General features: G+C 31.5%; 1 protein-coding gene and 1 long non-coding RNA gene across 2 annotated transcripts; one reads left to right on the top strand and one right to left on the bottom strand.

Moving 5' to 3' along the window:
• Positions 1-3,423: 3,423 nt before the first annotated feature.
• On the top strand, positions 3,424-4,150 carry LOC128290108 (uncharacterized). Its single transcript, XR_008279751.1, has 2 exons — positions 3,424-3,543; positions 3,855-4,150. It is a non-coding gene; the product is annotated as an uncharacterized LOC128290108 (long non-coding RNA).
• Positions 4,151-5,631: 1,481 nt separating this feature from the next.
• On the bottom strand, positions 5,632-6,535 carry LOC108475034 (NDR1/HIN1-like protein 6). Its single transcript, XM_053026169.1, has one exon. The coding sequence runs from the start codon at positions 6,370-6,372 to the stop codon at positions 5,650-5,652; it is 723 nt and encodes a 240-aa protein (XP_052882129.1). The 5' UTR covers positions 6,373-6,535; the 3' UTR covers positions 5,632-5,649.
• Positions 6,536-15,341: the final 8,806 nt, after the last annotated feature.

Below are 15,341 nucleotides of genomic sequence, written 5' to 3'. Positions count from 1 at the left end.
TGGATTGTACTCTAGACTATCTATAATCTATAATCTATGTATAATATATATAAAAGCACGAGTTTAATTTTTTTTAAAATACTCTTTATTTTTCAGCATATTGCTAAATTCATATTTTTAAAATAATTATAATATTTAATTTAGAATTATTAGTTGAAAAGTTGAAATAAAATAGAAGTAGTGATAATTATACATTTAGAGAGAAATTACAATTTAATAGAAGTTGTAATAATTACACATTTATTAAATTACAATTATTAGTTAAAAATTGTGCTAATTTTAAAATAGAGTTATTACTTAAATAGATATGCAATCATAAAATATTTGAAAAAAAGTTGTGATAATCATAATTTAAAATTTTGACTTTATTGATGTAAAATATAATTATTACTTAATAAAATTCTAAGTATATTAATTATCATTTAATTAATATTAAAAGAAATTATGTTAATTAGTTATTATTTTGAAAAATATTATTTTATATTAATTACATAAATCAAAACTATATTATATATTAAATATGTTAAAATGTTTTATTTATTATTTAAAATTTTCTATCATAATATTTGAATTATATTTAATAATTTTAATAATAAATATTATTTTACACTAATTATTACAATTAAAATATAATACTTCAAAAATGAATTAAATATTAAACATATAAAATTATATTAGAAGGTAATATGATTAAAGGATGAGACCACTTCCCCTAAATCAAATACCCCAATTAATTATCTTAAGCAAAGAGATATTTGCCCAACACATGGCAGCCGCAAGCAACATAGGTTTTCTCGGAATTAACCAATGTGTTAGACTACTCCATCTATACTTTGACCATACGGATGTTGGAGCTTATACCATGTTGCTAGGTTTTGGTTTTCCTCCACAGTCAAATTGGTCCATTTATGAAAAATTTTGGCTTCAGCTATCCATACATAATAGGCTCTTATTTGCAAAATTATAAGATTATTTAGCATATTATCAAATATATTAAATTAATGTGTTTGATTCATTTAATTAAAATGTAAGATTTTATTAATTGATTAAGATATAAAATTATCTAAGATCACATTTATTAGTAGATTTATTTTATTCTTTACTACATAGAATTGAAGCTTATTTTACTGATAAATGAATCAATTTTTCTAATAAATTAATTTCTTTCACAAATAAATAAATTGAAAGTGAGAAAAACAACAAACTGTTAGGACTTCTATTTTAATTAAAGTGACATGAAAAGGAAAAATTATTTTATTAAAACATGTTATTTATTTTAGTTTAAGAGTACTGTCGAAACCATTTTTGAAAATGCGAATCGACTGTGTTTGAAAGCGAAGATTAAAACGGGAGTCGCCACCAATCTTTATTAGGTGTGATCGGATCACCTTTGTTTTAATAAAAAATTTTAGTTTACTAAAACGGTGTTTTTGGTCTACAAAACTTGGGAGAACGGGTTCAGAAGTCAGTTATATGCGAAGAATGATTAACACCCTCGTCACGCCCAAAATTGGTACCGAATTGATTAGTTAGTGTCTAAATGTCGAAAGTTGAAAATCGAGAATGGATTTAAGATACGATCCTTTTTTATTAATGTTGATTTTAAAAATACTTGAATTAGACCAAAACGATTGTTAAAGATTTCCTCGTCTCGAGATAGTGGAGTATCACATCCCGTAAGTTAGGACACAATACCATGAACTCCCGAGCGCAAGTTCGCCTTTAATTTTTTTTATTGAAATTTTGTGTATTTTAAAATTCGAAAGGATATTTGGCTATTTAGAATCAACGAGAAAACCGAAACCCCGTAAGTTAAGGCACAATCCCTCGACATTCCAAAATGCGAAACATTGCCTTATTTTGAAATTTTTGCTTTTGAATAATAGCGAATTTGTTATTTAAACGACGTGCGTTTATTTTGTTTGAAATAAAATAAAATGATCTAAGTTGGATAAATGTGTTGGGGTTTAATTCGTGAGGCAATAATATGAGATACAATATAGTAATGAGTGTGGACAATAATACATGAATAACATCACACAAACGTACAACAATAATATGAAAATACAAGTGAACAAATTATGGCACATATAATGACAATAATGACTCAACATACATTATTTACATGCTAATATTAGCAATCAAGGAACAATAAAAACATATATAACAATCTAAAAAAATAGATAGTATAAAACAAATCAAAATGAATAAAACGTAAAAACTATTTAAAAGATAATAAACAAGTTTAAAAATAAATAAAGTAAAAATGAATTTTAAAATCAATAATGTATAAAACAATTTAAGAAAAGATGATATATATATATATATATATATATATATATAAATTTTAGAACAAATAATATACATATATGTACATAAAAGTATAAAATGGGTAATATAAAAACTTATAATGAATAATAAATAGAATATTTAAAATAAATAAATAGAATTTTGAAAGGTGTGCAAAACAATTTAAAATAATGAAATAGTTTTAAATAAATAATACATGAAACGATTTTAAAATAGAAAATTGTACTTTTAAGTAAAGAATGTAACAATTTATAAGTTTTAACATAAGATAAAATAATATAAAGTATTCAAAAGATCAATTAAAAATAATTTAAAACATCATGTGAAAGGCTTAAAATAAACATGCAAAATAAAGAAATATAAAAGAAACAAACAGTTTATAAAAGAGAAAATAAAGGAAATAATATATGTATATATTTAAAATAATTGATACGTAAAAAAACTTGGAATAAACAAAATAAATAAATAAATAAATAAATAAATAAAAGCAGTTTAAAGTAATAGAATCGGGGATTGAATCGAAATCAAAGACGAATTAGGGGGCGAATTTAAAAAGGGAAGATTAGGGCCTAAATGAAACTTTGCATAAAGCTGCGAGGGCCAAATGGGAAATAATCCCAAATCTCAAAATGCATCGTTTCACGTATCCCTGCCTCGAAACTGGTCAGAGGACCAAAATGTATTAAAACCAAAATGCGGGGCCAAATTAAAAAAAAAGAAAAGAAAATCAGCATAGGGCTAATCTATATGCGCTACGAAAATGGGGGGGCTATTCGTGCAAATAACCCAATACTTGGAAACACGCGGATCCCCCCTGGGTACAGGTCAGGTCGTGCGGTTTCCCCCTTAAACGACGCAGTTTCGAGGCGTGGGGGGGGGGGGTTTGCAAAACATTGACGTTTTCCTGGGCTATTTAAGCCAAATTTTTTTTTTGTTTCCTTTTCATTTCAGCCCCATATTTAAAAAAATAGAGAGCCTTTGCTCTCTCTCCCCTTCCCTTTCTCCCTTGCGGCTAGGGTTTTGAAACCCATCATCGCCGCCATTGTCACAGCGCCACCACGGGCGGTGGTTGGGCGGTGCGAGCCGAGCTTTCTAGCCCCTATCTAAAGCACCCTGAAGGCCAAGCCTTCTCAGCCCAAAAAGTGCGAAGGAAAAGGGTCTCTCCCCTTTTTATTCGATCCGATCCCGACGACGGAGGAGAGACCTCTGGCGACGAAACCACGGGCGATTCCGGTGAGACCCTCTTCTTTCTTCTTTTATTTATTTTATACCCACTTTACTTAAAATAGATTTGTAGTAAAAAATAGAAAGAAACTAAAAAAAAATCGAATAGAAAACAAATAAGAGAAAATCAAGATCAACCTTTTCAAATTTTTTGTTCTGCCTTTTGATTAATTGTGTGTGTAAAAAATTACAAAAGTATCGATTTTGGCCTTTATAGTCTTATACAAGATTCACTCATTGTCTTTTTTCGTTTCGTTTTCTGCCAATTTTTTCCATTTCTTCATTATTTGGTTCGTTTGCGTGTTGATTTGGCCTTGTAGATGGTGTCAGTGGTGTCAGACGCATGGAGAAGGCATGTAAGGAGGAACGGTGCGCAAGGCGGTCTGCTGACATGCTGTGGCTGAAGGCAGATGGGGGCTAGGGTTTTTTTGTGTTGTAATGTTTTGAGTGGGCTAGGGTTTAGTTTGGGCCATGTAAATTGGGTAGGATAGATTTGAGTTTTGGGCTATTGTTTGATTAGTGAATTGGGCCCTGATATTTGTAAAAATAGATTGCAAATTGGACTTTTATTATTTATTTGGGTTTTATTTTTTTGTTTTGTTGATTTGGGCTAAAATTGGCTGTTACAAGTAAATTTGAGTAAAATGATAAAATTGTTATAAAAGTAATATTTTCGGTGGATTGTAATCGATAAAATGTAATGTGATAGATAAAGTATTAATTTTCTCAACTAATAATAATAAATATAATAATATTGTTAAAATGTTATTATTATTATTTATTTTGGTCTAAGTAAAATGAATAAAAATCAAAAATAAAATTGTTAAAATATAATATTATAGGGTAATCTTAAATTACCTAAGTAAGAAAGATGTGATATTGAAGTTTTTCAATATAAAATGACCAAGTTATGTAAGCAAATGTGTGGGGAAATAGAGATAGCCCACATCCTTTTATAGGTTGGAGACTTGAGAGAGTAAATTTTACAGTTAAATTGAATTTTGGTCTTTGTGAGTGATGTTAACATCAAGAATTAAACCCTAATTTTGAGATCTCAACATAAAACTTTTAACCACGTACTTGGGATGGTTGCCCTAAGCTTATTAATACAAAGAAACCATACAATGTTCCTTTGGTGTATGCTACTAGATTTACGAGATGTGAAAGTTTTCAAATAAAAGATGTACACTAAATGGGGTTTAATTTGATCTATAGCTCTCATAGAAATTCTTTTACTTTCTTTTGTTTTTTAATGTTATAAATACAATGTTCATGAAAATTTTAATTTAAGCTCAAACGTGCCTATGAAAAAAATGTAGTTAAAAAAACACATATATAAATAAATAGAGAATAAATTAATTAAAGAATTCTCAGTAGACCTAATCATGGGTCGGGTTAGGTCGATGTAAAATTTTAAGTCTATTTTCTAGGTTCAAGCCTGACTTGAAAAACGGGCCTAAAATTTTGCTCAAGCTTAACCCAGATTAAAAATGTTAAATTCGAGCTTGACTCGACCCAGCTGTATCAATTTTTTTAGATTATTATTTTTATATAAAAACATATTTAAAAATATAATATATTAAATACACTAAAATATTAAAATAAATATTTTCAACAAATTGAAAATAGTAAATGTATTTAAAATAGTAACAAAATTAATAAAAAAATAAGAGTTATAAATATTTAAACAATATCAATAAAATAGTAGTAATATAATAGCGAAATGACAAAAAAAAAAAACGAGATGTCAACAAAACAACAACATGTCAACAAAATAGAAAGTTTAAGTTGATTCAAGTTGGGACTAACCCAACCCAATAAATTCATCCTTGAACGGGCCTTATTTTTTTCAAACTTATTCTTTAGATTTATATTTTTATTTAAACATTCTCACTTTTCAAGCCAATCTTGTTCTAATTATCAGTACAGTCATTTCCAAAAAGTAATACAAATTAAATCTGCCAATGCATGCAGTACGCATATACGTTTGTTGCAGCCGGAAATAAAGAAATCAAAAAAATGTTTAATGAATGAGATTGGCGTTCATCTTCAGCTAACCCCCCTCTCATTCAATCAAAGTAAGCCTGAAAACAAGAGAGGACATGTATATTTGGTTTAAAAGTTAACCTTAAAATAACATATCTTGTTCAAAATCTTAGATTTTTTGTCTTGCTTCAAACTGTCAACTTCTATATAGCACTTCATCATAACATCAATGATCTTCGACTTGGAATTCTCAAGCACAAATTTTATGGGCACATATATGTGTATGTCTAAAGGAATTTTCCCGTTCTTCTGGTCCTCAATGAAAGAGTCCTTCACATTCGAGTTCAAATCATTCTTCCCTTCCAACGATATGTTGAGCATGGTAACATTCTTGGTGGGTTGCTGAAATTCTGGCCCTGACCCTGAACAAATCCTTGTCCCTTGATATGAAACATCAAACATGCTTCCCTTTTCATATAGGATGCTAATTTTATCATTGGGGTTGTCTGCCTCCACCGAAACCTTAAAGTCCGTTTCCAGGGTATTGTCATTGAGATTGAAACTCTTCACCGCAAATTCCTTAACATCGTAGTTAGGCTTTTGGGGATTATAATATAAAATAAAGAAGGCCATTGCCCCAACTAAACACAGAATAAATAATAAAAAACAGCAACAACAACAACATACACAACGTAGGCACCATTTGGTTCCTGAACCACGCTGCTCTTTATGGTAGCGGGGGACAGGTTTTTGGCCAGGGTGAGGAGGAGGGTAGTAATAAGGCTGGGGTTGCCCATAGTAATGCGCTTGATCAGGAACATGGGCATAATATGGTTGATATGGGGTGCCCATGCTGTGCGGTTGACTATCTCAACGATAAGCCAACCTACCAATTTGTCTTTGTTCTGCCTTTGAAGTACAAATGAGAAGAAGAATATGAGACAGGTCCCAATCTTCCTCTTCTAGTGTCGACGATGAAATATGGGGAGAAGAAGATAAAGGAGAATATGGTTGCCTTTCTTCCCTTTATTTAGGACTTTTGCTGCATATGGATGGATCAAATCAAATATTTCTATATGTTGACTTTATGTCTCTATTTCTGACACCAACCCAATTTTAACCGATTTTCTTGCATGTCAAAACAAACTAAACTATTCCCCAATGTTGTCCCTTTTAAGCCTCAAATGAACTTGCATTGACTGGGCCTTAAAACAACATTGAAATGACTGGGTCTTCTATCCATCAGTTTTAGCCCGCTTTCTTAATATATGGTGCGTAGGAGCAGCAAACATTTAATGGCAGTCATATTAGATCCTCAGTACCCAATTTATTAGCTGCTATATAATTTATTAAGCATAAAACTAGTGTGTAACTAATAAAAATACTTACCAAAATCTTCACAACATTCATTTATTGTTCTACTTTTGCCGAGCAAATTCGGAAATTAAGTCAGGGATTCACATAAAAAGAAGCCTGTTTCATTTCAGTATTATTGTTGTGCGCCAACTTTTATCACCCTTGTCCATCTATTATATTATATTATACTATTACTGCCTGCCTATGTTAGTGCCACCACAAGCTTGAAGACTCCTGTGACCCTTCGTGAGCAACTATCTCCTTCCCCCCTCCCGCACCCTCTTTCATGTGACCTTTTTCTTATGCCAATCCATCTTCCATACTTTTGCCTGTGATTTGCTTCAATACTCTTCTCTTTTCACCACTTTTTTTACATATGTTCCTCCACTTCAACATTTTCCTCATCCATACCCCTTTTTTCACTTTCCAACCCAGATAACAAGCTCGACTAACAATAATATATAACTAAAGCCATGAAAGCTTCTGCATGTGTTGCTGCAATAATATAACAAACACGTACGTATATACATACACGATTCTGATTTCCAATATCTGAATCACCTTTTTCTTCTTTTTTCTTTTTTGTCATCTAAATTTTTTACTGTGAAATAGATCAAAGTGACGCAAGTAAAAGGGAAGGGGTGATCTCAGGACCCATTTCATACCGGGAAAGAAGCAAGCCGACGATGAAAAGGAAGGGAACAGATGCACTACATCACAAACAAAAATTAGTGAACTAATTTTTTTTCAAAAGTAAAATTTATACTTTTACATTATTTAAAACTTTATTTTGTTTCAAAATAAATTATTTAAAAATTTAACTCTAAAATTAAAAATTTTAAAAAAAAATTTAATTCTAAAAATCATTTAAAATTGAAATTTTAAATATTTTAAAAAATTAAAAGTTTATTTATAAAATTAAAAGTATTAGATACATATTATTTCTATAATTATATAGATCTTTATTTCTAAAATTAAAAAACCAATAAAATATTTAAATCTTTTTCCTAAAATTAAAATTAAAAATATTTTTATAATTACAAAAAGGAATGAGATTACTTAGAATTGAACCCAAGCTCTCATACCTAAAACATAATATTCTTGTTACTACAGCAAAACAGGATTTTAGCGGCTTTTTTTTAGGTCTATAGTGGCGTTTTGATAAGCGCCGCGAAAAACGATGCTATAGATAACGCCGCTAAAAAGTCATGTTCTTTAGCGGTATTTTTAGTAAAAGTGCCGTTAAAAGTCATGTTCTTTGGGGCGTTTGTGTAAAAAACGCAACTAACTTTAGCAGATTTTTAACAACCCATTTTCATTCATATAGAACCCGAATTGTCAACATAATTTCCTGCAAAATCAAATCTAACCAAAAACTGTAAATTTAAAAGATACTTCAAATCCAACGAAAGAAATATGTATATGATCTAAATTAATCAATTAAATAAAAAAATTTATTATATTCAAAAGTTATAATGTTAAAATATTCTTACAATAAGAAAACAAACGTCTAAGATGGCGGATTCTACGATTGCTGAAACATCTTCATCATATTCTGAAGATGTAGCTGAAGTTCGTCATATTTTCTACTTGCCCCTGCTTCCTTCGCTGCTACCTCCACTTTCAGTTGTAGCTGGAGTTCTTCATATTTTCTTTGAGCCTCTGTTTCTCTTGATGCTGCCTCTGCTCTAAGTTGAGCAATTTGCTCAACGTGCTCGCTTGCATCTGAGCCATCTGGTCTCTTAACCTCTGAACTTCAGCTTGAGCCTGATTCCCTGAAGGCATGTATTGCCGTGAGCTGGATCCAAAATATTGGGTTGGGTTAACAAAAGATCCTTGAAATCGAACCTGACCATACCTTTCAGGACCCAAAACTTTAGTCATAATTCAGTTATCAATGTCGTCAGGATTAACAAAACTATCACTCGAAGCGATATCTTCATACTCCGCCCTTTTATCCTTTAGTTTCTCCTAATAAATCAATCAAAGAGTAAGAAACGAAATATATAATCAAAACAAATGCAACATAACTTAACATTATTTGCATTATAAACGACGAATTAAACCATTATAATTAAACAAGATAAATATTTAAAATAATTCAAATTTTATTAAGTAAATATACCATAATTTCTGCAGCTTCAGTAGTCATAGGAGATTCATCTTTCTTTCTATGTGTAATGTCAAAAAGCTGAAAGCATCTAACTTTTTGACTAGACGACAGTTCCTACAATATAGTAGGAAAAGTATTATTTAGTAGAAAGTAATTAATATTTAACATAATTAATAAATTCAAAATACCTCGTCATCAGTTACACAAGCAAAACTTTTCAACCCAGCTGTGTGCTTGAATTTTTGTTTTTGCCTACTTGTGTTCTAACTCGTTCACGATCCTACATTATGAAATTATTATTACGTATATAGTAAATACTATAAACTGAAATAATTATAAGAGTTTGGAAGTACGTAATACCTCTTATTTCTTTGAATTCCAAAATCTAACTACATTTTCCTATCTCCTGCAAATAACACAACTTTAGAAAGTTAATATAAATGAAACTTAAACCAAAGTATTATAAATGACATTTACGTTATTACCTTAACATTATCGAGAGCTTGATTTTTGTTACTATCAGGCATATGATGCCATGAATCGTAGTTGATGGGCAACAGATTGGCATTTCGTGCTATAATGCCCAAGTATCCTGCTAAAAGTTGAGCTTTTGATCCAATAGGCTGACCATGACTGTTTCTAGCTACTTTGACACGCTTGACAGAATTTAACCCGTATAAATCTTTTAATAGTGTACGTCCTCGAGTTTTGCGTGTCCCACCACTTTTAGCTAAAAAAGTGGTATATTATAATATAAGAATTTGAAACAAAAATCAATAATAAAAGTCAACATGCATGTAAATTAAAATTAACATTACTTTCAATTTCTGCAGGTTCGTCAGCTGTATTCGGAACATTCTAAGATCCAATAGCAGTCTGTTATTCACTATTTTTTTCTTTCGAATTTGGAGGATTTTGAACAATACTTAGATCTCATAATCTTCTTCTACGTATTTTATCTGCAATATACATGAAATAGTTGAAATAGTAGTAACTAATTACAACAATAGTAATACATATAAAATAGTTGAAATATTTAACAAGATCAAGATTTAAATTATAATATTACATATAATTAAAAAATCGTAAAATCTTACTACATTTTATGATTCGTAAATATCTTCATCCACATCCTTGCGAACCCCTTGAAATTATGTACTAGTACTAGGGATAGTTTCGTTTAGGTTTTGTTTTGGATAAGGCAAAGTTTCTGATCTTTCATCGATGTCATCTCTACTTTCATTGCTCATGTCAAACAAGTCTCTAGGGGTGTTACGGAGTACAACGTACCAACCCTCATCAGTTGGATCTTTCGAGTAAAAAACTTGTTTGACTTGAGAAGAAAATACACACGGCTTGTCTATCAATTGTTGTCCAATGTGAATTAGTCGAGAGAAGTTCACTATTGTAAAACCAAATTGATCTTTTTTAATTTTGTGGGCAGTATTAACATCAACCCAATCACATTGAAATAAAGACAACCTTCTGTTTGCCATAGTAATCCAACTCAATAATGTCAGTAAAAAGTCTGTAATACTCCACATTTCCTTCAACAAGATTACTATCCCTATCACTAGCATAACTTGTAATTGAAGAATTAACAACTATTCCACAATTTTGAGTCCTCCTCAATCTTTCGCGAGATTTTCTATGAAACCTGAATCCATTGATGAGGAAGGCACTGTATCTTTTTACTACTCTATTCGGACCTTGGAAAAGGCATTTAACTTCGTCATTGACGTCCTTTCCACTCTAAACCTATTGAATCGAAAGTAAATTGATTAATTATAAATGTTATACGAAAACATTATAATTTGTCAATGAAAGCTTCAGTTGCATATCGTTTGCCTTAACCATTCATGAAAAGATTCTGTGAATAACTTATGAATCTCTCGATGTTGTAATCTTCAGGAACGTGAATAAAATCTCAAGACTTGTTTGTACTCACTATGTTAAAAAGTGGATTACTTGGTTAGAATATAAACAAATTAAAAAGATGAATATTTATCAAATTCTAAACCTTACTTGTGTAATGGTTCAACTGAATCGTGGTGAAAAAGGACATATCGATGTGCTTGTACCCAAGATCTATCATCTCAGTGTGCAATTTCAACTTTACCAATTGGTTCTCCATAACTTCGAAATAGATAAGTTTCAGCTAAGTCATGATTAGTGAGCCCAGCATTTCTACTTGGTCTATTCAATTTTGTTTCAATATCTTCTAAGTATGTAGAGCAGAAAGTCATACACTCCTTTGCCAAGTAAGCTTTAGCAATTAATCCTTCTGGATAACGCTTATTACAACAATAAGACTTCAATTTGGATAGGAACCTAAATACGATATACAACATTATCAAAAGTTGTAACTAAAGGTATATTCATGAATGAATGAAAACTTTACAAATAAATTAGCATTTCTCTATAGGATACATCCACCTATAGAAAATTGTCTACCAAGTTTTCCTTCATGAGGGAGATGGATTAGCAAATGCACTATAATAGTGAAGAAGGAAGGTGGAAATATCTTTTCCAAATTGCATAAAGTCAAGACGACTCAATCTTGCACTTTCTTAAGTTCTTCAACAATCCAAACTTTGCCACAAATAACTTTCATTATATTGGATAGTTCAATTATAAGAGATGTCACCTTTTTGACATACAACACCGTAAAGCAACTGGTAGTAAATTTTGCATCAAGATGTGATAATCATGTGATTTTAGGGAATATAGTCTTTGATCTTTAGGACTCACACATCGAGATATATTTGATGCATACGCATCTGGGACCTTTATATCCTTCAACATCGTACAGAACACTTCTTTTTTTTTCTTTGACATTGCAAAAATAGAAGTCGACAACCGAGATTTTCTATTCAGAAGTAATTGGGATGAAGATCACGCCAAATTCCCATGTCAACTAGATCAAGTCGACTCTAAATATTGTCTTTCGATTTTCTATCGACATTCAAAATTGTCCCAACAATGTTCTCACTTATTTTCAATATGCATGATATCAAGATTGTGTCGCAAAATATGATGCTCCCAATAAGGCAACTCAAAAAAAAAATATTTCTTTTTTTCCACAAGTCTACCTCATTAGGATCATCCTCTTTATCAGATTCATCATCAATCTTTCGGTCAACATCGTCAACATATACCTCCCTCGGTCTTCTATTTGTTTGCGTATTAGGTGATTGATTCATCTACCCATAATTAAAATTGATATATTTTAACATCAACAAGATTTCAGATCCAATGGTCTGCTCAAGAACTTCTCTGAACTCTTCAGTACCATCAAATAGAGTCTTTTGAAATCTAAATCTATGATTTTCATCTAACAACTGACGATGCCCCATATAAGAGAATTTTTTTCCTATTATATAACCACTTAGAACATGTTTGCACCGCACAATAAGGACAAGCATAAAGTCCTTTGGTACTCCAACCAGATAAATTAGCATAAGCCGAAAAACTATTAATAGTCCACAACAAAGCTACACATAAATAAAAGTTCTTCTTTCTCAAGACATCATATGTTTCAACACCCGCCCATAACTATTTCAACTCTTCAATAAGTAGCTGCATATAAATGTCAATATCATTTCTGAGACCTTTCTCTCCAGGGATAATCATAGATAAGATAAAAGAAGATTGTTTCACGCAAATCCACGGAGGCAAATTGTAAGGAACAAGCACTACAATCTAAGTACTGTACAAAGTACTCATAATTTTAAAAGGATTAAATCCATCAGATACTAGGCCAAGCCTCACATTCCGAGGATCACTTGTAAAGCTTGGAAATTTACTGTCAAATAATTTCCAAGCTAAGAAATCCATAGGACGCCTTAATAATCCATCATTGGTTCATTGATCATGATGCTACCTCATAGACTCAGCTGTCTTTGATGACATGAAAAGCCTTTGAAGCCTTGGTATTAGTGGAAAGTATCGCAAAATCTTTATTAGCTTCTTTTTTGAATGTCTCACCTTTATCCTCATTCACATTGTAACAACTCGTTTTCAGTGAAATTGGAACAGTGGTTTCGGGACCACAAATTCGAGTCCGAAAGAAAATTTATTTTAATATTATTTTATGGTTTATAGTATGGTAGGAATATCGTATGAAAATTTCATTAAGAAATTTTATTGATTTCATGTTTAATCTGATAAAAAGGACCAAATTGCATAAATTGAAAAAGTTAAGTTCTAGTAGCTATAAGTATCAAATAACTATAGAATTCAATATTGGATGTCCTTATATGGTAAAAGACCATTAAAAAGAGTTAGTAGATAAGTATGATAATTCATCAATGGAAAATAAAATAAAGAAAATAATGAAATTGGAAAGATGAAATAATTAAAGATGATAAATAATAAAAATCTAATATATCATCATTTGTCATCATCTTTCCCAAATTAAAACATGGAAAACCTAGGCATGAGAGTTTGAGCTCTAGCAAGCTTATTTTGCCCAATTAGATCCGGATAGACCAAATACGGAATTGGATTGAGGAAAAGAAAAAGTGCCAGATTAGTAGATTACAAAAACACGAACACTTATTGAGGTAAGTTTGAGTTGTTGTGTATGTGAATTGTATAATTGTCATACATATGAAATGATCATATATCCGACAATGCCTGATAAATGTTAAGTACCGTTTGAATTAATGAAATTTCAATGAATATAGGGTTCTCAAATTGGTTGTGGTCTTGCATATGTTGTAGACACACCACAGCTCGAAAGAGCGTCCTGTTATTAGCTCTCACGAGCATCCTGATATTTGGCCCTCTTGAGCTTCCCGTTATATGGTTCTTGTGAGCTTCCTGTTAATAACTCTTTGGAGTATCTCGATTGGTTGTGATCCTGCATATGTTGTGGACACACCACAGCTCTTATGAACGTTCTGATATATGGCTCCTCGGAACTTCCCGATATATGGCTATCTGAAGCTTCCCGATTAATGGCTCTTCGGAGCTACATGTTATTGGCTCTCATGAGCTTCTTGATTATGGTTCTTATGAGCTTCCTGTTATACGGCCCAGATAAGCTTCCCGTTACATGGCTCACATGAGCTTCCCGTTATATAGCTTGAGAGAAAGCTTCCTGTTTATGTGCTCGTATGTACTACCCATATGTCCATCGACATTTCATATTGTTTAATGGGAAAAGTCCTAATATAAGTTAAGACAAGTTCTGAATGAATCATTATCTGTGTTTACCTAAAAATACATGGAAATTGTTACATGATGAGCTCATCCTTGTTTCTTAATATTTACATGAAGTACATGACTAACATGTTTGATGAAGTTATATGTGATTAGACTAATTGCCAAATTTTTTTGGATGAATTTTGCATGCTTAACTTAAATGTAAATGAATAGTAAGTTAATTTCCATGTTATACGAACTTACTAAGCATTATATGCTTATTATATTTTTTTCCTCTATTTTATAGTACTCGGAAGCTCGTGAAGGTTAGAAGCTAGTCGGAGCCATTATTCACACTATCCTTCAGACTTTTCAGTATATATGATAAACTAATTTTAGTTATTATGGCATGTATAAGCTAAACATGACCAATGATGGCAATGTAAAAGTTTGGTTGTAACTAGCCATTGGAATGACTTGTCATGGACATATTTTGATGTGTTTATATATGGTTATAATGTGTTTGATGAGTCTTTGAATTGGTTTTATGATGAAGATTATATAGGTTCATAATTAATTGATTTGAGTTAGTATAATTGGTAAGATATGTAGGTATGTGAATTAGATCAATTAGGGGAAATTGAATACTTAGACATATGGGATGTTATAACATGTATTAAACTTGGTTTTAGCTTGATTTGAGTGATTGGTATTGCCTTGTGAATGTGTTAAAGTGTTGATGCAGGTGAAAGACAATTTTGGTGAGAAAAGTGGCGTTGGAAATAGCTTATTTTTGTCCAAACGGGCAGAGACACAGGCATGTGTTTAAGCTGTGTGTCACATACGGCCTAACAAATTGGCGTGTGGTCTGGCTGTGTGTCCCCTACATATTAAAAATTTAGAAACAGAATGCTCAAAACAATCCATATAGCCTAGCACACGAGCGTGTGGCTTGGCCGTGTGACCCAAGTCAGTGAGTTACACGGGCACGGACACGGGATGGGACAAGGCGGTGTACCCTACTTCGAATGCCCACATGGCCTAAGACACGGGCATGTCTCTTGATCGTGTGAGACACATGGCCGTGTGTCCCTCGCACTTAGGAAAAATTTTGAGATTTTGTGAAAAGTTCTCTGAGTACCTGGTTTAGTTCTGACTTATTTCTAATGCATATTTTAGGCCTAGAGGGCTCATAAGAGGGAAA

The sequence above is a fragment of the Gossypium arboreum genome, chromosome 3, assembly GCF_025698485.1.
Source record: "Gossypium arboreum isolate Shixiya-1 chromosome 3, ASM2569848v2, whole genome shotgun sequence".
NCBI lineage: Eukaryota > Viridiplantae > Streptophyta > Magnoliopsida > Malvales > Malvaceae > Gossypium > Gossypium arboreum.
The sequence above is the reverse complement of the archived record's forward strand: the minus strand, read 5'-3'. Positions and strand labels throughout refer to the sequence as shown.

Bases quoted from the DNA above. Each gene is read 5' to 3' on its own strand.
- LOC108475034 (XM_053026169.1), bottom strand. From the start codon at position 6,372: ATGGGCACCCCATATCAACCATATTATGCCCATGTTCCTGATCAAGCG.